Genomic DNA, 23614 nt, shown 5'->3' with positions numbered 1-23614 from the left:
CGCTGTTTTTTAATAATTAAAAAGAAAGAGCGGATTTGTCACGGACCTGGTGACGAGGCCGTCGCGTTATGACGACGAAACCGGAAATCAAGCCATGCTCTGGGCTGCTAGGGCTTCTGGGAAAATGAGTTCAATGCAAGTGAAAGGTGGGTTTGTTTGGACTACAACATGCTGTGGAGGCTGTGTTCGTCTCGCATCGTAACGGCGGCATGTTTTTCTCTTCGACAATAAACCATGGGACTATTTTCCGCCGGATTCGCGCCGATCAAAGCTGCAAATACTTATGGTCCAAAGGTAATAAATCAATCCCGGCAGCCTAGATAGGATGGATAGATTAATCTAAGGCCCCGGAAGTGTTAAAATGAAATGAATGGAATCCACTGGCATCCTCAAAAATCAAACAAGTTCTAGTTACAGGGGTTGCAAGTAGAGGTTAGTTGGGTTAGCTCTACTATTTGCCACATACACGTCACGTACAAGATTTTTTTCTCCGCATTCGACCCAGCTCTTGAGCAGCAGCTGTGCCACGCTCAGGAATAATTTGTAGTTGATCTAATCCAACCCTTTGGTCATGTTCTACTTGCCCAAAGACAACGCTGGATACACAGTTGGGTCCACCCTCCGTCTCGACGGTGGCCCACAGCATTCCCTGGAAACGGCTGGTTTCCCGCATGACTCTGTAGACAGTCACGCAGGCTGGAGATATGGCTCCTTACGTTTACAACCAATCAAATGGTTGTAAACGCAGGACCTCACGATGGATGATCCCTTCAGTAGGGCATAGTCAGCGCATACGGGTCCCTTACGGGGCTGGTTCCCTTGCGTATTCCCGCAATAGTATCCCAGTTCTGGGGTGCCCGTAGGTCGTTGTCCTGGGCTGTATCTTCCAGGATATGGCCTCTAGAGCTGGGGTTCGCGGGGGGAGCCTTCCCCTTGAGTAGGGTGTGGTTTGTTCCCCTGCGATTGCAGATGGGTGCCAGCTTGTGTGGCGTCTGGTCCCTGAGAGCCAGGGGCCCAGATGTAGGGAGCCGTGGGGTCAGCTCTCGTTACCCCGGGTTCTAGATCCTGAATCCCGTTAAGGTCGGGATATAGACCTCCCGTACTGGGCCCACGATGGGCGCTGGCTCCCATAAAGGGGTCTTGGATGACTGCTGCGGCATTGCCGCTCTAGTCACCAAAGGGGTCTTGGATGACTGCTGCGGCATTGCCACTCTAGTCACCAAAGGGGTCTTGGATGACTGCTGCGGCATTGCCGCTCTAGTCACCAAAGGGGTCTTGGATGACTGCTGCGGCATTGCCGCTCTAGTCAACAAAGATGACTGCTGCGGCATTGCCGCTCTAGTCACCAGAGGGGTCTTGGATGACTGCTGCGGCATTGCCGCTCTAGTCAACAAAGATGACTGCTGCGGCATTGCCACTCTAGTCACCAAAGGGGTCTTGGATGACTGCTGCGGCATTGCCGCTCTAGTCACCAGAGGGGTCTTGGATGACTGCTGCGGCATTGCCGCTCTAGTCACCAGAGGGGTCTTGGATGACTGCTGCGGCATTGCCGCTCTAGTCACCAGAGGGGTCTTGGATGACTGCTGCGGCATTGCCGCTCTAGTCACCAGAGGGGTCTTGGATGACTGCTGCGGCATTGCCGCTCTAGTCACCAGAGGGGTCTTGGATAACTGCTGCGGCATTGCCGCTCTAGTCACCAAAGGGGTCTTGGATGACTGCTGCGGCATTGCCGCTCTAGTCACCAAAGGGGTCTTGGATGACTGCTGCGGCATTGCCGCTCTAGTCACCTAAGGGGTCTTGGATGACTGCTGCGGCATTGCCGCTCTAGTCACCAAAGGGGTCTTGGATGACTGCTGCGGCATTGCCGCTCTAGTCACCTAAGGGGTCTTGGATGACTGCTGCGGCATTGCCGCTCTAGTCACCAAAGGGGTCTTGGATGACTGCTGCGGCATTGCCGCTCTAGTCACCAAAGGGGTCTTGGATGACTGCTGCGGCATTGCCGCTCTAGTCAACAAAGATGACTGCTGCGGCATTGCCGCTCTAGTCAACAAAGATGACTGCTGCGGCATTGCCGCTCTAGTCACCAAAGTCATCTTCCCATTCTTCCCCGGGGCCAAGAGTGACCCCAGAGTGGGTGGGTGAGAAAGGTCTCGCCCCGCCGTCCGTGCCCGTGGGTACGTTCTCTGCGGCGGTGGGATAGGCGATGAAAACCCAAGAGGTAAAACCTCTCCTTCTATGAAGGATTCATCAGGATCAAAAACAACTTCAGTGAATATAGAGGTTTATTGAGAAGCAGGTTACAAATGTAGAACTCTCAACCAAAGGAGATTGAAGAGCAAAGTAAAATTCAAAAAGGTTTACAAGTGGATAGATGAATTCTTGCAAAAATCAGCTAAGCAGTTCAAGACAAGACTGACTTTGAGACGTTAAGCATCTCTTTATATACACCAGTCCGTAGCAACATACAACAGTATACGCCCCATCTCCCCGTAGGCAACACACAACATTATACGCCCTATATTCCCAAACACCAAGCCTTACATGGCAGCGGTCAAGTTAGCTTTCCGGCCCACACCCTTATATGGCAGACGGTGGATGAAACCTCCTGGTACCGGTTACATCCTGCTCATCCAAGGTCAGTTTTGAATAAATGACATTCATTTGAAAAAGCAGGAAGTGGAGATGACAGCACATGGCTCTAGGCTGCCAGTGTAAGACTTACTGCCCAAATCTGAGATTAGTTGTGCTAAAATAAAAATACACACCAGCTAACTCGATGACTCAACTATAGAAACATTGAAGTAGATTACATTTGACCTTACTTTTGTCTGAGATATTTGGCAATGTCTGTTTGGGACAAATTTGACCCATCAGGCAGTAGGACTACTGTCTGTTTGGGACAAATTTGACCCATCAGGCACTAGGACATGGCATCTCACAATAGAGATAGTAGTAACTGTAATAGTGGAATAGTGAAATAGTGTAATAAGTCTAATTTTGTAATAGTGTAATAAGTGTAGTAGTGTAATAAATGCAATGGTGTAATAGTGTGATACATGTAATGGTGTAATAGTATAATAAGTGTAATAAGTGTACTAATGTAATAGTGTAATACGTGTAATAATGTAATTGTGTAATTAGTATAATAGTGTAAATAGTGTAATAACCCTAATAGCCTAATGTGCCAAATTTGGCACATACCTACATTTATATCTATTGTTTGTGCCAAATGCAAATTGAGTATCACAACTCAATATAGTATCTGATTGATGGCAGAAACACAAATATTTTTTTTTTTCATCATCAGAAATTAATTCCGTCCATAAGGGGTTATTGCTTTTATTGCTCTTCTGGCTAAACAAAGCAGCATATAGTTATTGCTTTTATTGCCTAGTAGTGTCCATTCCTATTTTTGTTCCTCTTGCCCGAGCGCCTTCGTTCCTTCCTTCCAAGGGTAGGGGAGGGGAGTGGTGGTGCCACAGGCACAGGTATCGGGGGTTGGAAGACCATTGGGGTCGGAGTCGGAGTCCACTGGTAGATATCTGGCCACTGGTAGATAACTGGCCACTGGTAGCTAACTGGCACCTGCGCGATGGATGGCGGTGGTGTCACCGGGGGCGGCATCAGAAGAGTAGCCGGCTGAGTCGGGGTGGGTGACCGTTGTCTTTCCACACTCGCTGGACGACGGTGGCTATCACGTGGTTTCTTCATGTAGTCCCTTTCACGGTAGTAGGGCTCACGTTGTTTCTTCCCGTAGTCCCTTTCGCGGTAGTAGGGCCCATGTGGTTTCTTCCTGTAGTCCCTTTCAGGGTAGTAGGGCTGAGAAGAACGAGGGCCCACGTTCTTAGGGTCCCGGGTAAATCCCGGGCCCTTGACACCCCCTCTGGCATACTTCTTCTTCTTCCCACCCACGGCATTGGGCGGGTGGGTCTTGACTGGGCTTCGAGTGATATGACGGATTCCCAGCCTAGGGGTCCCCAATGCTCCTTCTCGGGGTAGTTTGGGGTGCAAGATAACATCGACTCTGGAGTAGTAGTAGGGTCCACCCTCCGTCTCGACGGTGGCCCACAGCATTCCCCGGAAAGGGTTGGTATCCCGCATGACTTTGTAGACAGTCACGCAGGTTGAAGATATGGCTCCCCAGTTGTCACCAATCAAATGGTTGTAAACGCAGGACCTCACGATGGATGATCCCCTCAGTCGGGTATAGTCATGAAATGACATTCCCGAATACGGGTCCCTTACGGGGCGGGTTCCCTTGCGGATTCCCGCAATAGTATCCCATTTCTGGGGGGCCCGTAGGTCGCGGTCATTGAATTTGCGGCCCTGGATGTCGTAGAGCTGGATCCTCGGCATCCCCGGGTAGTCGTCATCTTCACCGAACGTTCCTTCCAAAGGGGCCATCTGGTCCGTCCATACGTTGGAGACTTCAAAGTGAACTTTTGAGGATAATTATTTATTATTATCCTCAAAAAGGTGAGGAGGTTGTGGACAAAACGTTACATATGACGTCCATCATAACTGAAGTGGTTTTGTTTTGAATTGATATCTCAAAGTGACACAGCGCTAGCCTGGCTAATAAGCCAGACTCAAATCACACTGTCGTGTGGTATTTGAGTCTGGAGATGCTGTGTATGGATCTTGTTTCCCGGGGGGCGGGTTCAAACATTTTCTCTTTGACGCAATTGGTTAGAGCTACTGTCAGTCAAAGGTCTCAAGCATTGAACGTCACTGTACCAAAGCCCGCCCATATTGCATACCGTGTCCCGATTGGCCACACCAGTTATCTGGTGTAGGAAATGGGCGTACAATTGAGCCTCTCCAGACCGTAATCCGCCGGCAGGCAATTTTTTTTTGCCAACGGCTGATTCGGTCTGGCTTATTAGCCAGGCTAACGCAGCGCAGTACTTGATAAACACAACAAATGTTTTTCATTAGTGGTTTACAAGTTCCCCCATCGATCGCACTGTGCGTCCGACGGTCCGAGAGTATGAAAACGTGGCTACAACATCCAAGGTGGCGCCTGCCCAGCAAGGCTATCCAACCCATTTAGGCCTGACGTCGAAATAAAAAAAATGTAATAATATATATTCAAAGATTTGAGGCACATTTTCATAGCGCGGCACTCGGTGCCGCGCTATGAAAATGGGGTTCCCGCACAAAATGGGCTAATATACCAAAAACAAGCAATTCGCATCGTCTTTTGAATGATCTGCTACGGTAAGCGAGTGCAGTCTCACCCTTTATGACGGAATACATAATCCCCCGAGTACAGTGGAGAAAAAACAGATTACATTGCTGGACTCTCAAGCATGCACTCAAACTGTCTGCACTGTGGAATGTTGCACCAATGATTCACAGCAATCATCTCAATATTATCGGTTGTCTAGTGTACTTTCCAAGGGTTTTGACTAGAGATGTCCCGATACAGTATCGGTAAAGTATCGGTATCGGCCCTAATTTGTCATATCGGGTCATATCGGTATCAGCGAATATGCCAGACTAACCAGCGATCCGACACGGAGTTTGCTTTTGAGTGCACATTTGAGTGAGGAGTCTGCTATAAACACAACACGAGATATATAGCTAGAAAGCTATAAACACAACACGAGATCACTGGTATCGGAATTCGGTATCGGCTGGCATAGAAATTGTGGTATCGGATCGGGAACGAAAACAGTGTATCGGGATATCCCTAGTTTTGACTGGACCCCCAAAAAATCCGCCATCGGTCGGGCGGTCGGGGCTCTAGTATACATTTTGAGTGGTGCAACCACTCCAAGGAACAGCAATGTCCGTGTTCACCTATGTGTTCACCCATGTGTTCACCCACCCACCTATGTGACTATGAGCACGAGTAGTCGAGTACCAATGACTACCAAAAGTGGCGCTGTTGTGCCAGAAACAGAAAGAGAGAGATAGTGCTGCACTGCTGCCTGCTAATGAGAGACAGAGAGAGAGAGAGAGGGGAGGGGGAGTTGCACCACTCAGTTCACACGGGTGTGATTTTTTACTTACGTCTGCCGGGTTTCCTGATCTCCTTGGTGATGAGCGCCCTCAGCTCGTTGTTCAGCTCCAGGCTCTCCGTGTTCATCTGCTTCTTCAGCGCCGTGGGCGACAGGTAGCGCGGCGGCCGGTGCTCCGGCGACATGCCCTCCGTCTCCTCCTCGCTGCTCTGCTGCAGCTGCTCCATGCCCCCCCGGTCGTTGTCGTCGCCGCCGCCACCGTCTCCCTCCTCCCTCTCCTCCTCCTCGTCCTCCTCCAACCCACGGTGGTGGTGGTGGTGGTGGTCCGGGGGGTGGTCCGGGGCAGCCATGGTGTGGTTCTGGTTCTCCTGGGGTTCTCCGGGGTCTCCTGCACCCGTGCCTGGCGTCCCCGGGGGGTCCACCTCAGAGTCGGAGTCCGTCGTCGGACTGTAGTGGTTTTCGCCGAAGTGGTTGATCATGAATTCTGCAGGTTCTGGGGGACTCCCGTCGTTGCTGCTGTCCACATCTGGCGGAGGAGTCACAGACCATATTGTTCTGAATTAATTTGACTCTTCAACAAAAGGGACAGTTGATGTTATTTTTGATTATATAAACATTATCGTCCGATATGCAGGGAAGCCACAGAGGTTGAACAAACATTGTATACATGTGACTCATGATAAAAGTGAGGTTAAATCTTGGCTTTTGAAGACCTTATTAATCCCGTATGGCACTGGTTCCCAAACATTTTCATGTCAAGGACCCCCGCATTGACACTTATCAGCCCGCGGACCCCCATTTCAAAAGATATGCCAGGGACCCCCCCCCCCCCCCCCCCCCCCCATAAGAGAAGATCTTTACGGCTCTAGCAGTGATTCTCAACCCGTTTAATTTCAAGGATCCCCCAGTTTGACATGCATTAGTCTACGGACCCCCATTTAACGGCATTTCTAATTTAACTCAGAGCGTACAAGTGGAATCAAATGGACCATTTGGTTCCATTCGTTTCCCTGGTTGGACGTAGCCGCGCGTGGAAGGAACACGTTATTCCAACCAGTTCCTTTTCCCCTCCATCAGGCGCCCCCGGTTGGCCAGGGGGAAGGCAGTTTAGAGACCAGGATTACTGCATGTTTTTTTGTGAGGGTATACCTACCCTAGGGGGACACGGGGAGAACATGTGAGGATACCTACCTACCCTAGGGGACACGGGGAGAACATGTGAGGATACCTACCTACCCTAGGGGACACGGGGAGAACATGTGAGGATACCTACCCTAGGGGACACGGGGAGAACATGTGAGGATACCTACCCTAGGGGACACGGGGAGAACATGTGAGGATACCTACCCTAGGGGACACGGGGAGAACATGTGAGGATACCTACCCTAGGGGACACGGGGGGGAGAACATGCAAACTCCACACAGAAGAAGTGGAAGAAGTGAAAATGTTCAGTACCGATCTCACCGGCTGTAGGTCGAGGGCTGGCAGGCGGGCTGACCGGAGGGGTGTAGGCCCTGCCCAGGCGCAGCAGAGGGGACATGCACCGACGTCTCTTGGGGCCGCCGCCGGGCATGTTGTTGTTTTCCATCATGGGTCTCTTGTTGCCCTTGTTCTGGGGGCCGGTGACAAACTCATCCGCCTCGTCGATCATCATGCCCTGTGAGAGACAGCGGCAAAAACGCCACACAACACAATGAGTACAAGCTGATCGTTACACAACAATAGAGCGTCGCAGTCCCGCCTCCTACCCTGGACCAAGGATAGTCTAAGAAGGATGAGACGCGAAGACCGTACGGGCGACGCCATGTTGCTTTGGAAGGAAAGAAACATGCGCAATGGGCTATATGCAGCCAACACTTCCGCGTTCAGCTTCCTTGGTCTCAACTGCGCATGTTTCTTTCCTTCCAAAGCAACATGGCGTCGCCCGTACGGTCTTCGCGTCTTATCCTTCTTAGACTATCCTTGCCCTGGACCAGGAAATGATTCTCCGTTCATTTTCCTCATAGACATTTCAGAAAGTATTTATTTAAAGACGTTTACGCCGCGGACAAAGCCAACTCGAGTCGTGACAAATCATGACAACAAACACAATTTATTGGGCCGAACAAATAATTAGAAAGAAGAAAAAAACGGCAGGTTACAACACTTTTTTTGTTGTTTTTCTTCTTTGTAATTATTTGTTTGGTCCAAAATATTGTTTGTGTTGTCATGAGTTGTCACGACTCGAGTTGGCTTTGTCCGCGGCGTAACCGTCTTTAAATAAATACTTTAAGAAATGTCTATGGGAAAAATGCATTGGGTTTCAGTTCCTGGTCCATGGTAGGGGGCGGGACTGCGACGCTCTATAGGCCTATTTCACAGCATTTCCCCGCCCCCTTTTGGAGATAGTGGTGTTATTTATTGTGCGGTCCATAGGCTTCCATGTTAAAAGAGGTATTTTCACAAGCCACAAACTACCGTTTTGTAAAGGTAAGGTTTATTCTACTTATTTAAGTTGTTATACCATTGTGTTTTCGTCATATTATTATCGGTCTTTGACATTTTAACATTAGGAAATGTACTTAGATTCTCCAGAGAAAAAAAGTGTAAATGCCTAATGTTAAATGACACCACTATCTACCGGAAGTGGACGTGGAAAGGGGGCTGTGAGATAGGCCTATTAGTCCTGCTGGATGAAAGCACAACTGGTTAATCTCACCAACTACACTTGCCTCTACAGGTGTAGTTTTATACAATACTGGTACAATAATATATTTACAGCACATATATAAGAATGAACCCCCTCATTGCCACCCCTAATAGCTAATTCTGCCAGCTCTAGAAGACATATTTGAAGGCCAAAAATGTTTAATTCCTTTAAAAAAAAATTGCATTACGTCAATTACGTCAACAATAGTGGGGGATTTTTCGATTAATTACGTCAATAACGTCAAGGCCAATAAGGGGGTTAAGAAGGCATAACGCAGTCATTTATATTTGATAAATATATATGTATTTGTATTAATATTAAACATTAAACCTAAAGTTGCAAATACAAGTTCACAACACATTACACTAGGACAGATTGTTGGCTTGTAGATCATCTTTTTTCAGTGCAACAACGCAATTAAGTACTATCATCAATCCCTTAACACTCAATATTTCATTTCAAATCTGACCCAGTGACACAAACACACACACACACACACACACACACACGCACGCACCTTTTTGTCCAGTTTGAAGGGGTTTCCAAACGTGTGCAGGCGTTTGGGCTGCTCGGGGTCCGCGTCTCGGAGGGGCTGGGGAGCGGCTTTGAGGAAATCCTGATAGTTCCCCATCTGCGCTATTGGCACGCTGTGGAGCTGATCTGGAACGCACACCGCAACCACACCATTTAACAGTGTGCAAACCAGGCAGTGGCGTGCACAGACATTTAGAGGGGCAGGTGCTCAAGTTAAAAAAGGGCACCTTGTGCAGCGCGTGGAACCGGCCGGTTGCCTTAATCCATTTTGGGCGGGAACCCCTTTTGGTGTTAGCATTATGTTATGCTTTAGCTATTGAAAAATAGCAGATCTACAAGCTCATAGCTTTTTTTTCAAAAGGGCACATTGCCAAAAGGGCAGGGGGTGCTCTAGCACCCCCTAGTGTCTATCTGTGCACGCCACTGGTGTGCAAACCAGGGTTGTTTTTGTCGACTGAAACTAAGACGAAAAATGTTCGTCTACTACCTCTAAACTAAGTGGAAACTAAATGAAAACTAAGCTATGATGACTAAAGCCGAGAGTAAATATATTGACAATTTCGTAACTAAAATGTCAGGAAGGGACTAGTGGACGAGAGATCCAGTATAAGTCATTTTACACTTGGTTGCATGCTGAAAATAGCCGATCTACAAGCTCAGATCTACAAGCTGCGACGCGTTGTGAACTTGTAGATCGGCTATTTTCAGCAAGTGTAAAATCAGTCATTACGACGGCATCAAGGCCCGCCAAAATAAAAATCAGTCGACTAAATCAACTGTAGATTTAGTCGACTAAAATCTTATGACATTTAGAATTATAACACAAAGACATTCCGGGTGACTAAAATGTGACTGAAACTAAATGAAAACTATTCAAGAGACTGTCTATGACTAAAACAGAAAATTGCTGCAAAAAAACAACACGGGCACAAACTACTACTGTGCGCGCACACACACACACACACACACACGCACGCACGCACGCACGCACGCACGCACGCACGCACGCACGCACGCACGCACGCACGCACGCACGCACGCACGCACGCACGCACGCACGCACGCACGCACACGCACACGCACACGCACACACGCACACGCACCTGGGTCCTGTCCTCGGAGGGTACAGACGCTGGTGTTGAGCAGGTTCCTCCTCATGCGGCTGAGCTGGTCCAGCAGGTGGCTGCGGGGGATGTCGTAGGGGTTCCTGAAGCTCTGCGGCTTCAGACTCTGTGGTGGGGGACACACAACAACACAGAGTTATAGAACCCATGTCTTCTAAATCCTGACAGTTTTCTGAAAAAACCCATGTTTCTGTGTCAGTGGTACTCAATATTTCATGTCAAGGACCTCAAAAATTATATGTAATTGGCCCCCCCAGAAGCAAAGATTTCAGTTAAAAACGTTCGCTCTCAAAGAATATATATTCAAAGATTTGCACCACGTTTTCACAATTTAAAAAAAAATAGCAGACCCACAAGCTCGTAGCGTGGCACTCGGTTGCCGCGTTATGAGCTTGTAGATCTGCTATTTTTCAATAGCTAAAGCAGAACATAATGCTTGAAACACCAAAAGGGGGTTCCCGCCCAGAATGGGATAAAGGATAGAGAGCGGACACCTGCTATTCATTTCGATGGAAGTTGCTCAGTGGCTCAGTTTTGAAGCACCCTGAAGAACGGTCTACTACTTCCAATTTTTTTTCCGATTTGGACAACCAAAATTTGGTGTCCAAAATGCGGCGGAAGTGCTCAATGTTATAAACCCCAGCTGCACGGGGTTTCCTCGTCATAAATCCACGGGTACCGCCTGCAGTCCCAGCTCCGGCCAGTAGGGCCGAGCACTTCAACGTTGGAGAGAGGGGAGGCCTGGGGGGGGCTTGGTGGTTGAATGAAAAACCACTGAACTAAAGTATATAGAACTGTAAAACTGCAGGATGAAGATAGAATATACCGTTTTTTCTTACCCTTAACAGCTGTCTGAAAGTGCAAAACCATTTGTTTTACTATATCTCCAGGCACTTTTCCCAATGTGCTACATAATGAAGTGGTTAAGCTGTCTCATTATCGAGGTGGCAGTGTATAGCTTCGAGGTTTTGAAAAAGTGGGTTTTTGCGTCGGCCCGGGGAAGGTCTATGATTCAAATCCCTGGACGTCTGGGGGGGGGAAACATGGGCTGGTCTGGTGCAGCAGAAAAGACTCTCTTCCCGAGGCGGGGGTTGGCGAAAGGGCCTTTCTGTGTGGAGTTTGCATGTTCTCCCCTAGGGTAGGTACCCTCACATGTTCTCCCCGTGTCCCCTAGGGTAGGTATACCCTCACATGTTCTCCCCGTGTCCCCTAGGGTAGGTATACCCTCACATGTTCTCCCCATGTCCCCTAGGGTAGGTACCCTCACATGTTCTCCTCGTGTCCCCTAGGGTAGGTACCCTCACATGTTCTCCTCGTGTCCCCTAGGGTAGGTACCCTCACATGTTCTCCCCGTGTCCCCTAGGGTAGGTACCATCACATGTTCTCCCTGTGTCCCCTAGGGTAGGTAGCCTCACATGTTCTCCCTGTGTCCCCTAGGGTAGGTACCCTCACATGTTCTCCCTGTGTCCCCCTAGGGTAGGTACCCTCACATGTTCTCCCTGTGTCCCCCTAGGGTAGGTACCCTCACATGTTCTCCCTGTGTCCCCTAGGGTAGGTACCCTCACATGTTCTCACCGTGTCCCCTAGGGTAGGTACCCTCACATGTTCTCCCTGTGTCCCCTAGGGTAGGTATACCCTCACATGTTCTCCCCATGTCCCCTAGGGTAGGTACCCTCACATGTTCTCCCCGTGTCCCCTAGGGTAGGTACCCTCACATGTTCTCCCCGTGTCCCCTAGGGTAGGTATACCCTCACATGGTCTCCCTATGTCCCCTAGGGTAGGTACCCTCACATGTTCTCCCCGTGTCCCCTAGGGTAGGTACCCTCACATGTTCTCCCCGTGTCCCCTAGGGTAGGTACCCTCACATGTTCTCCCCATGTCCCCTAGGGTAGGTACCCTCACATGTTCTCCCCGTGTCCCCTAGGGTAGGTACCCTCACATGTTCTCCCTGTGTCCCCTAGGGTAGGTACCCTCACATGTTCTCCCCGTGTCCCCTAGGTACCCTCACATGTTCTCCCCGTGTCCCCTAGGGTAGGTACCCTCACATGTTCTCCCTGTGTCCCCTAGGGTAGGTACTCTCATGTTCTCCCCCCGTGTCCCCCTAGGGTAGGTACCCTCACATGTTCTCCCTGTGTCCCCTAGGGTAGGTACCCTCACATGTTCTCCCCGTGTCCCCTAGGGTAGGTACTCTCACATGTTCTCCCCGTGTCCCCTAGGGTAGGTACTCTCACATGTTCTCCCTGTGTCCCCTAGGGTAGGTACCCTCACATTTTCGCCCCGTGTCCCCTAGGGTAGGTACCCTCACGTTCTCCCCGTGTCCCCTAGAGTAGGTACCCTCACAAAAAAACATGCAGTAATCCTGGTCTCTAAACTACCTCCCCCTGGCCAGCCGGGGCACCTGATGGAGGGGAAAGGAACTGGTCGGAATAACGTGTTCCTTCCACGCGCTACATCCGCCCGGGAAAACTCCCCCCTGTCAGCTGAAAAGAAGCAGCTTGGACTCCTCATGCATAGAAGCAAGCATGAGGTCAGTCCGCTGCCCCCCCTAGAGGTCTGTGTGGAACACTAGCCTCGCCTCACCAGGCTTTCCACCTCGGAGGAAAGCCTGGTCTCTGTTCCAAAAGTGCCGTATAATCCGGTCGGGAGCGGATGATATCGTTACGTCATGTTGTAGTATTGTTTTGTAGTCATCAGGCAGGAACCATCAAACAGAACTTCCTTTTTCCTCAAACTGGAAGAATAACAATAAAAGCTCTCGTAGCCTGTAGCTTTTATTGAGAAAAATGTGTTTGAGGGAAAAGGAAGTTCCGGAAGATTGTTGACAAAACAATACTACAACATGACGGTAGCGATATCATCCGCTCCCGACCGGATCATAAACCCGAAATGGAATGCTGCCCAGGCTAGTGGAACACTGGGTTGAGGACAACTAGAAAGTTATCCGAAAAGCATGACGTAGCAGACGGTTTGGTTACCTTGTTGAGCAGAGCCAGGTGAAAACCCTGGAACTCCTTGGGGTTGAGTTCTGCGAGCTGTGTTGCCGGAGCCTCCCCCGTGATGGTCTGCAGCAGCTGGGTGAAGTCCTTGCGCTGGGCCAGCGAGATGCCGCCGCCTCCCCGCCATCGCACCTTGATGCCTGGATCCGGGAGCGGCTTCTTGCCGATGGACGCTATCAGTCGGTCGTACTCGATCTTCGTCTGTTGGAAGAAGTGGAACATGACTCGTTTGATAACCGCTTTAAAGCCATTCTGGACTGGAACCTCTTTTGGTGTTTTTTAAGCATTATGTTATACTTTTAGCTATTGAAAAATAGCAGATATACAAGCTCGAGCTTGTAGGTCTGCTATTATTTGAAGAATCGTGAAAATGCGGCACAAATCTTTGAATATATGCGTTCACAGCGAACGTTTTTAACTCAAATCTTTGCTTCTGGGGGTGTGCCTGGAACAACATATTTTCAGATGGGGGTCGGCGGCCAAATACAGATCATTTTGGGGGTCCTTGACATGAAAATGTCAATGAGAACCACTGACATAGAAACAGGTTTTTCAGAAAACCGTCTGATTTGTAGAATCTAAATGGGTTAAGCCCCCCGAGGCCGATTCTACAAATGCCTTCTAAATTGAATCAGTAGTCCTCAAAATATTTTGTGCCAGGGACCCCCCAAAATGATATGTATTTTGGACGTGCACCACCATCGATCAACGCCAATGGTTTTTGTGTTAACTTTGTGAGATGTCATGTGTACGTCACCGTAAAACATCAGTGTTACACAGCTGTTAAGGGTGTATTTCACCGTCCACCCACCTGTTGCATGAGCTTCTTGAGGTAAGAGACGACACTGTAACTCAGGCCGTACTCCATGTTGTCCGCCAGCAGGTTGGGGGCGCCCATGATCCTCAGAGCCTTCCTCAGAGACTACCAAGAAGAAGAACACACACTCAATTAGTAAATGCACTGAAATTCTCCTCCAAACCCATCAATTCACACAGGATTTTTAGTTTTTTCCTTTTTTTGTTTTCCTTTAGGCAAGGCATTTGGCCTGCAAAAACCTAACCAAAAAATGTATCATTAGATAAAGACAATTAATTGAAATAAGGGTTTCGGCTTTTGGCCCATGCATAATGCCTACAGTGTTTTTGTTTTCCTTTTGTGTGTATATTGATAGGTAACCTGTGACATATTTCTGCTACTGTATGTCCTTTTTTTTGTCTATTTTTGTCATGTTTCTGGTTTTACTTGTCTTTATGTTGTCCTAAGTGTTGTCCTTTGTATCTGTATGACCACACCGTGGTGTTCACATAAAATACAAATATAAAGTATAAAAAAAACACAGGATTTGGGGCCTTTATCACAGAAAAAAAAAAGTTGTGATGCAAAGGTAATGTAATCCCAATGCAAAAAAATACAGTATATTCTTATAAATGAATGACAGTATTGAGCAAAACCTTAAAAGGTTTGCGCGGTCAACAGATAACAGACATTTTTTGCTGCCAACTCTACTCACCCCAAAGTAATATGGAGGCATGGTCTTCAGGTAGTTCTCAAAGGACTGCCGCCATTTGATGGTAGGCTTGAACTTGTGCACTTTGATCAAGTCATCTGGGAAAATAATAATAATAAAACTTTATTTGTATAGCATACATACCGAATGTGCAGCTCAAAGTGCTTTACAGAGCAACACAGAAAAAAAGAAAAGCAAAAGGCATAAAACAAACATTAAAATAATAGCAGTGAATAAGGCAATACAGTCAGTGAGGACATGAATAACCATCCAAGTACAACAAGGATTTTAAAAGCTCAACTAAAATCAATAAGTGTAGAAATAGGTCTTGAGCTGTGCTCTAAAGATGTCTACAGAGGCTGCCTGTCAAAGGTACAGTGGGAGTTGGTTCCATGCCGTCGGCCTGTAGAAACACGGTGAAGCAGAAAGCTGCTTCACCGTGTTTTTTAGTTGCCATTTTTTGTAAGCACATTGAGCAGTGTAGGCCTGTAAGGCCTGAGGGCGCGGTTTAGGACATATCTATCTAGGCAGGCATAGATCAGGGGTTCTCAACCCGTGGGTCGCGACCCCTCGGGGGGTCGCCAAATTATTTTAGGGGGTCCCCAAATTATTTTCAAAAAAATATATATTTTTTTTATTTTCACGCTTTTTCAAAAATAGCAGACCTACAAGCTCATAGCGCGCCACTCGGTGGCGCGCTATGAGCTTGTAGATCTGCTATTTTTCAATAGCTAAATTATAACAATGCTTAAAACACCAAAAGGGGTTCCCGCCCAAAAGGGTTTAAGGTTATTGTAGCAGTCAATTTATATTGGGGGTCGGGAGGGGGCGGGGCGGGGGTCCCGAGACATTGCCAAAGCATTTCCGGGGGTCCCCGGCCAAAAACGTTGAGAACCCCTGGCATAGATAGACAAATACACAGAGAGGTCCCAGTGGTTGCAGCCATTGCCAGCCAAGTAATGTCCTGTAGATGGCGCCAACACAGCTGCAGTGTGAAAATAAGTCATTCCTACTACTACAGAGAATGGGAAAGTTACTGACTAGTCTGCTCACTACTCTTTTACCTGCTTTTTACCAACACTCCAACAGTAGTGGCAACATTCAACTTTGGAGAGAAAAACGGAATGTCAAATACGAGGAGCGTCCGCCTGAATTTCGTTGCGCATTAAAGTAGTGTGTCTCGGACGAAGCAGTGAAAGGTCCTGAAAGATACACAATGTCGGTCTTACCCAGTCTTTCTGCTTTATTTTAATTTATTTAAATGTATTAACAGTAATAATTTGCCACTACTGTTGGAGCAGCCATAAACTACACAGGTAAGAAGTCCTGATGTTCTGGGCATCTTTGTGAAGTTAGTGTTAGTAAAAAAGCAGGTAAAAGAGTAAACGTGAGCAGACGAACATCAGTCACTATTCCCATTCACTGTGTAGCAGCCATGTTGGCTCCGCCTACAGGAAATCCATGGGCACCCGTCTGTGGTAGGAAGGTGCGAGACCATTGAGAGCTTTATAAACAAGTCAAAGAATTTTAAAAAATCAATCCTAAAAACAACCGGGAGCCAATGTAAGTGAAGCTAAAACTGGAGTAATTACGTTCTCTCGTCTTAGATTTAGTTAAAATATCTGGCTGCCGCATTTTTGAACAAGTTGTAATTTGTGAGTCTTTGGCAGGCCAGAAAAAAGTGCATTAAAAGTCGATTGCAGTAATCAAGTCGAGAGAAAACAACGGCGTGGGATCAGCGTTTTTTTGCATCGTCCAGCGACAGATAGGCTCTAATTCGCGCAATATTTCGAAGGTGAAAAAAGGCAATATTTTTTGATGGGATGAAAAAAAGAATGTGTCTAATTTTGGGGGGAAAAACCTTATCAAGCAGTCATCACTGACAACTAGAAGATCAGATGTCTACAGCTTAAAAACATAAGACAAAATCTGAAGTTCAAAATACAAATTAGAACCACTTTTTTTTTAATAGGCGTTCTACAAGCTCAGATGTTGCAACGCAGCACGTTGTGACCTTGTAGTAGATAAGTCTCTTTTCACCTAATGTCGAGTTTATTCCGTGAGTGGGATCATTATATTATTAAGTGCCGGCCCAGCTTATATTTGTAACTTCATGTTGTGTCATTTATGTATAGAGTGTTGGTGCTATTATGAAGTTCACTGCCTATACAGTAAATACTCTGTGTTATATAAGAACAGAGATCCTCTTATCAACCAATTGCAGTATATCTCAGGGATGTAGATATTAATACAGCTAATTGGGGGGTAAATGTGTTACCAATGTGTTACTAATACTATATACCAGGAATGCGAGTTCATACTAGGACAGGACATGGTATGGGGATAGGAAGTGTCGGGTGACAGAGGAAGGGGCGAGCTATACCAGGGGGCACGATGTGTTCGTTCATTCCTACAGAAACAATGTAGCAAACGGGATGACGCGTTTAAGTAAGTCCTTTTAATGTGTTATATGTTCGTTAAATGCTCTAAATTCAGTCATAAATGATGCATCTATGCAGTCGCTATATCTGTGAATTAATAGTATGTATCTTGTGTTTCCCTTGTGTTCGCAGTTATTACCTAAACTCAGATTCCTTTGTTGTAATGATCATCATGCTATTGTATTAGATCTAACACGGGCCAGACAAGGCAAATAAGGCTTTATACTGTACACAAGTGTAGTAGAAGTATGTTTGTACGTGTGTGAGTGTGTTATGAGATAATAGTAATAAAATGGCCAAAATCAAGTGATTGTTTACGGGCATTATTGCAACGTCGAGGCTATGTGTGTTTGAGTAATATAAATGTTACCTTGGTGTGTGTTAAATCACAGTTACCAGACCTGTTTGTTATAACCCCTTTGCGGAGGGTCTGAATCAGTAATTAAGCAAAGCTATGAAACAGCAAAGTTTAGTTATATCCGTACAGTAATAATTAAATGCTCTGTAATTCACCAGAGTAATAATTAAATGTGGTGTAATTCACCATAGTAATAATTAACCGTGTGTAATCACCGGTGAGTAATAATTCATTGCGGTGTAACCCACCGACGTGTTACTGAAGCAACGGTACTTAATTCACCGTAGCTATTCAAAGTGATACGAGCATTGTGTGATCCGCAATGCTAATGAAAGCCATTGGCCCGTGTTAGCTTAGCTGTTAGCTTAGCTACTACGTGAGCAATGGTGGTTGTCTGCTGTTAGCGTGACGCTAGCTGGGAAGCAAGACAACGAAGGGACGGCCATCCAGCGTTTGCGGCGGAGCATCGCTGACCCGTCATCGATCGCCGTGTCCAAGGACCAGCGACCGAAACCCGTAGGCTGCAGGAGGTAGCTGATATCTGCGGGAATCATCCGTGCCGTATTGAGGTGACAAGGATGCTAGTAGCGTGATCCTGCTGCTAAGGAGGTTGTGCCCTGGGTGCTAGGAAGCATCCGGTTTTGCCGACCTAAATAAAGAGTTTCAGTGCCCACATGAGTGCTTGTGCATTGGGGGGAATATCGCTGAAATTGTGTGTTGCAGAAAGGAACTGTGCATTGACTTTGGGGGGTATACCAGACCAAGCTAAATTGTAAACAAGCAAGGAGCTAGCCACCTACCCATTGACATTGCATTGTGCCTAGCAACCAACTAGCATTAGGCTAACGGTGGCTAACTGGCTGACTGACGCTAATGCTAAGCTAAAGGAGGGTAACTCCAGTTGGATGTTGTTGGGGCTAGCCTAGCCAATGCTAACGCTAATAGCATAGGAATTGGGGCTACGCATTGTGTATGTTTCACAGCACGACTGGCCGCCAGAGAGGAACGCCGACCGGCCATCTAAAAAGAGAGACAAGGTTGGTGGGGGGGGCGAGCGAGTAGCCTCGTGTAACCATGGCAGCCTTAGATGCGTTGAAGAAAGCGCGCTCGGCGAGCCAAGGCGCGTTAACAAGGTTAACGACCAGAGCCAAAAGTACGGCGGCCCATAAGTCCGAAAGTGAACTTAAGGCTTTACTGAAAGACATGGATATAGGTTTTGATGAGCTTCTAACCTGTAGCACGGATTATAAAAGTGCACTGGAAGAGGCTGATGAAAACGCTATGGACATAGCTACCGTTAGTACGAGACTCAATGCCGCAAAGATATCCTATCTTTTGGCTCGGACAGACTTGCAGGAAAACTTATGGAAGCGGTTCATAGAAGAGTCTGTGCGGCGCGCCCTCAAGTGGGCGGCAGAGGCAGCAGACAGAGCGCGTCCTGCCCGTTACGAAGAACAGGATATTAACCTAAGTCTTATTTACGGGCTAGAGAGTGTAATCGAGCGATCATTAACAGACATGCAGACGTTACTAAACTCTTGGGAAGGTTGCATTTCTGACGAGAATTTGGCCAAGGTATTAGCTGAGATATATGCTTTGAAAGCACTTAAGAGTGCCAATCTCCAGGATTTAAAGCACAAAGGCGAAATAGTAATAGAAATGAAAGAGGAAATTAAACAAGAAAGTGTACCTCTCGCCGTTGACAATGGAGGAAAGAAGTCAGCCGGTAGCAAACTGGCTGCTCAGCCTATGAAATTACCCCAATTCAGTGGGGAACGCATGCAATACTTCAGATGGAAGAAACAGTGGCATAGGATTTATGCACTCTTTGACAATCCTGGATGGGGTGATGACATGCGTTACCAGCTACTGATTGATTCCATTGATAAAAGGATAAATGATGAATTAAGGCTTGATTATTGCCAGACTTCAGATGAGGTCTACCAGAAATTAGAACTCCACTACGGAAACGTAGGACAGATTGTCAAGGAGATTATAATGAAGTTGGAAAGTGTGCCCGCTGTAAGCAGTGGCCAGCCAAAGGAGACATTACATCTTGTTAGATTAATAGAGCAATCGGTGCTGGATCTAGCGGATCTGAATGCTGGCGACGTCATTCAGAATCAGCTCGTCATTCACAATTTAGAGGCTAAATTGCCGCCAGAAATGCAAGAACGGTGGCTTGTGATGCGTTGTAATCCAAATAATAATATTGATAGCCAAAACAGGTTCCCGCATTTCATTGCCTTCTTACGCGAGCATACAAAAGTGCTCGTTGAACAAGAACAATTAAATGCAAAAGGCATAGGGACCAAACGAAGTGATCCGAGCCCACGTAGCCGTAATAATGACCGACAGAATGATAAGCCGGGGAACGGGGCGCGCGAGAAGCGTGCTTCGACAAGGGCTACGTTTAGCGGCGAGGAGGCGCGGGGTTCGTGCGTAATCTGCGGAGAGAGCGATCACTCAGGGGCATTGTTCCGTTGTAAAATGTTCATGAAAGCCAACGTTGAAGGCCGGCGTGCGTATGCGAAAAAACATAAAGCATGCTTTAAGTGTTTATATCTACATGACGGCCAATGCAGAGTGCGCAATGACAATTTCCTGTGTAGGTTAAGTGAGTGCAAAAGGGACGGCTCGTCGCCTCCTCATAATTTCAAGTTGTGCCCCAAGGCGCGTCCACGTAATGGGGATAGTAGCACCAGTAATAATAATAGTGACAGCGCGAGAGGGGGGGCTAGTAGCGTGGGGAGGGACTCACGTGGGCCTACACATGAAATTGAACTTAAGCTTGCTGAGGCCGAGTTGACGCCAAAGCAACTAGCTATAGTGCGCAAAGCTTACACGAACAATACAGCCGCGACAGGCTGCACTGAGGGCGGAGAGATGCCTGCTCTGATGATGACGCTGGAAGTAACCACGAAAAGCGGTGATTGGGTGGGGGCTTTGATTGACCTCGCCTCTGATACGAATTATATCACCCACAAAGCTGCAGACAGGCTCGGGCTGAAAGGAAGACCTGTCACTCTGAGCGTGCAGGGCGTTGGGGGGATGAGAAAGACATTCAAGACGAAAAAATACTCCATTAAGTTGAAGACAATGGGGGAAAAGGGCTCTTCTCCACTGGACCATGACATGACTTGTTATGGTCTGAATGAGATTGCAAAGATCAATTGTCCAGTTAATCCTAGGCGCATTGCAGATCTTTTCCCGGGCACCGATCCGGAGGAGTTGAGACGTCCACTGGAAGTGGAAATACTTATCAGTGCGCGTGAGGGTCGTTTAGCCCCACAGCGGTTGGCTAGATGTGGAGATTTGGTACTGTGGTCGGGGATTTTGGGTAAGACGGTTAGCGGATGTCATCCGTCTCTATTCGACGCCAGTGAAATGATCACAGGACAGTGGGCGTCAACCCATTTTGCTCTTTCAATGAGAGGTGGAGCCGTTGAAATTAAGGCTGCTACATGCCATACCGACACCAGCGCGGCACTGTCTTGGTGGCGTTGGGACAGTATTGGCGCGGCATGCGATCCCCTGTGTGGGGGTTGTCGTTGTGGAAAATGCGCCCCTGGTGGCAAAGAGATGTCTCTCGCTGACGAGAGAGAAATGGAGATTGTCAAGAGGGGCCTGACTTTTAAGACAAGCGACCATCACAGCGATGAGTCGCATTGGGACGCGAGCTATCCTTGGAAAGAGGACCCGTCCACTTTACCAAATAATAGGGCGGCGGTTGAGGCCACGTTCTTAAAGTCTGAGAAACGTCTCAGGCGAGATCCCGTGTGGTACCAGGCCTATGCTAGCCAGGTGCATGAAATGCTCAAAAGAGGTGCTGCTGTCAAGCTGTCTAAAGCTGCCATGGACATGTGGAACGGGGCTGTTTGGTGGATCAACCATCTTATGGCACCAAACCCACACTCAGTTTCCACGCCAGTTAGGATAGTCTGGGACAGTAGTCAAGAATTCCGGGGCGTGAGTTTGAACAGTATCCTGCTGAAGGGGCCCGATGTTTTGAACCCGATCCGAGCAGTGTTGCTGCGTTTCAGGGAGGGGGAATACGCCGCCATTGGCGACGTAAGCAAAATGTACCACTCCGTTTGGCTAGAAGAGCGGGAGGTACATTTGCACCGGTTCCTATGGAGAGACTCAGTTGACAGCAAGATTGAAGACTATGCAGTTGTACGGGTCAATATGGGAGACCGTCCAGCGGGTAGCATAGCTCAAATAGCGATGCGCGAGACAGCGTATCTACCTCAGTTCACCCACATGGTTGACGAGAGGGACGTAATCGTGGAGAACGCTTACGTAGATGACATTTTTCTATCTCACAACTGCCCCCAGAGGCTGGAGGAGGTACTGGCGGGGGTTAAAACCATTCTGGCTACCGGGGGGTTTCACCTAAAGCCCTGGGTACGGTCAGGCCAAAGTGGGAGGGAAGGAGATGGAGAAATGAAACCAGAGACTATGTTGTTTCCGAATCAGATGAGAGAGGAGGACAATAAGGCTCTGGGGGTTGGTTACCATGTGAAGGAGGACAGCCTCTTCATCATGGTTGCCATAAACTTTTCCGCCAGAAAAAAGAAGGTGCGGAGCGAAGAAAACCTTGCTCTGGAGGAGGTGGCGGAGAAAACGCCAGATCCTCTGACTCGGCGTATGTTGCTGAGTCAAGTAGCGGGGCTGTATGATCCCATTGGCCTTGTGACGCCTCTGAAACAGAAGGGCGTTATTCTAGTCAGGAGGGCGTTCCAAGAGGCGGGGTCATTGACCAAAGACACTTGGGATCAACCGTTGTCTAGCGATCTCCGCGTGAGAGCGGTTGAACTTTTTGAGGAATACGCAAAGCTGAGTGCGATCACGTTCCCCAGGTGTATCACTCCGCCCGGATGGGTGGGGAAACCCTGGGGCATCACCTTCTCCGACGGGAGCTCAGAGTCCTACGGAGCGGTGCTCTACCTGCGGTGGGAAACTGCTAGCGGGGTGGAGACTCGTCTGGTGGAGTCAAAGGCCAAGTTGGCTCCTCTAGACCAAAAGGGTGATGCAGTGAAAGCTGAAATCTGCGGTGCTGTCTTTGCCGCACGACTGAAAGGGTACGTGCTGAAGCATAGCAGGCTGACAATCGAGAAGTGGTATCACTTTGTCGACAGCCAGACAGTGCTGGGTGCCATTCAAAGGGACAGTTATGGGTTCCAAACGTTCTTCGCCAATAGGGTTGGGGAAATCCAGAAGGCGGGGCCTGTGACTGACTGGTGGTGGGTTCCCGGGGTGGAAAATGTAGCTGATCTAGTCACGAGGGGGGGTTCTCCTGAGCAATTAGACAGTGATTCCCTGTGGCAAAAGGGACCAGAGTTCCTAGCCAGACCAGTCGACCAATGGCCTATGAAGTCAGCTGCTGAGGTGGCTGCTTCCTCGCGGGAAATCGTGAGTACATTGCAGAGAAAAGTGTTCAAAATGAAAGCATTCTCTGCTGCTGTTACTAGATCCCAAACTAAGAACCAGGGGTCCGCGCCACTGCCAGACAGTGGCGGGTCCTCACCAGTCAGTGGCAGATCTTCACCAGGCAATGGGGGGTCTCCAGCGGTCAGCAGGGGTCCTTCACCAGTCAGTGATGGGGGTTCTGTGGCAGCATCTAATGACGAAACTAAACAGCTGTGGGGGTCAGGCCTTGTGAACCAAATGGACTTGGCTAGATGCAGCACACTGTCAAAACTCTGCGGGGCAGTTGGCTACGTCCGCAGAGTGTTGCACGGCCACGGAGGCTTATTCAAGTCCGGCAGTCGTGTACAGTGGGGGGCGGTGCTCTCTGTCGGAGAGCGGGACACAGCATTTAAGGAGCTGTGCCTTGCCGCCCAAGAGGGAATTTCTTTCCCGACAACGACACTAAACCGTCTTGTAGTTAGTAAGAACGACAAGACAGGTCTCTTGCTATGCCGAGGCCGGGTTCAGACCGTTGACCAAGAAAGCCAGGGCGTGCCCATCATTCCTTACGAGGCACGACTCAGC

At 48.3% G+C, this 23614-nt stretch overlaps 1 protein-coding gene across 2 annotated transcripts in view; it reads right to left on the bottom strand.

Moving 5' to 3' along the window:
* ints6 (integrator complex subunit 6) overlaps positions 1 to 23614 on the bottom strand; it is a 60973-nt gene that overhangs the window by 4001 nt on the left and 33358 nt on the right. The window contains exons 10-16 of one of the 2 annotated variants that reach the window (XM_079518749.1): positions 14822 to 14916; positions 14122 to 14232; positions 13290 to 13511; positions 10294 to 10420; positions 9174 to 9316; positions 7423 to 7624; positions 6019 to 6492 (exon numbers count right to left, since the gene is read on the bottom strand). In XM_079518749.1, coding sequence (XP_079374875.1) covers positions 6019 to 6492; positions 7423 to 7624; positions 9174 to 9316; positions 10294 to 10420; positions 13290 to 13511; positions 14122 to 14232; positions 14822 to 14916 — 1374 coding nt within the window. The remainder of the gene's footprint in view (positions 1 to 6018; positions 6493 to 7422; positions 7625 to 9173; positions 9317 to 10293; positions 10421 to 13289; positions 13512 to 14121; positions 14233 to 14821; positions 14917 to 23614) is intronic. The other variant, XM_079518750.1, reaches the window with a different exon arrangement.

This window comes from Electrona antarctica, assembly GCF_951216825.1.
Source record: "Electrona antarctica genome assembly, chromosome: 13".
NCBI lineage: Eukaryota > Metazoa > Chordata > Actinopteri > Myctophiformes > Myctophidae > Electrona > Electrona antarctica.
This window is presented reverse-complemented; position numbering and strand designations above follow the sequence as displayed.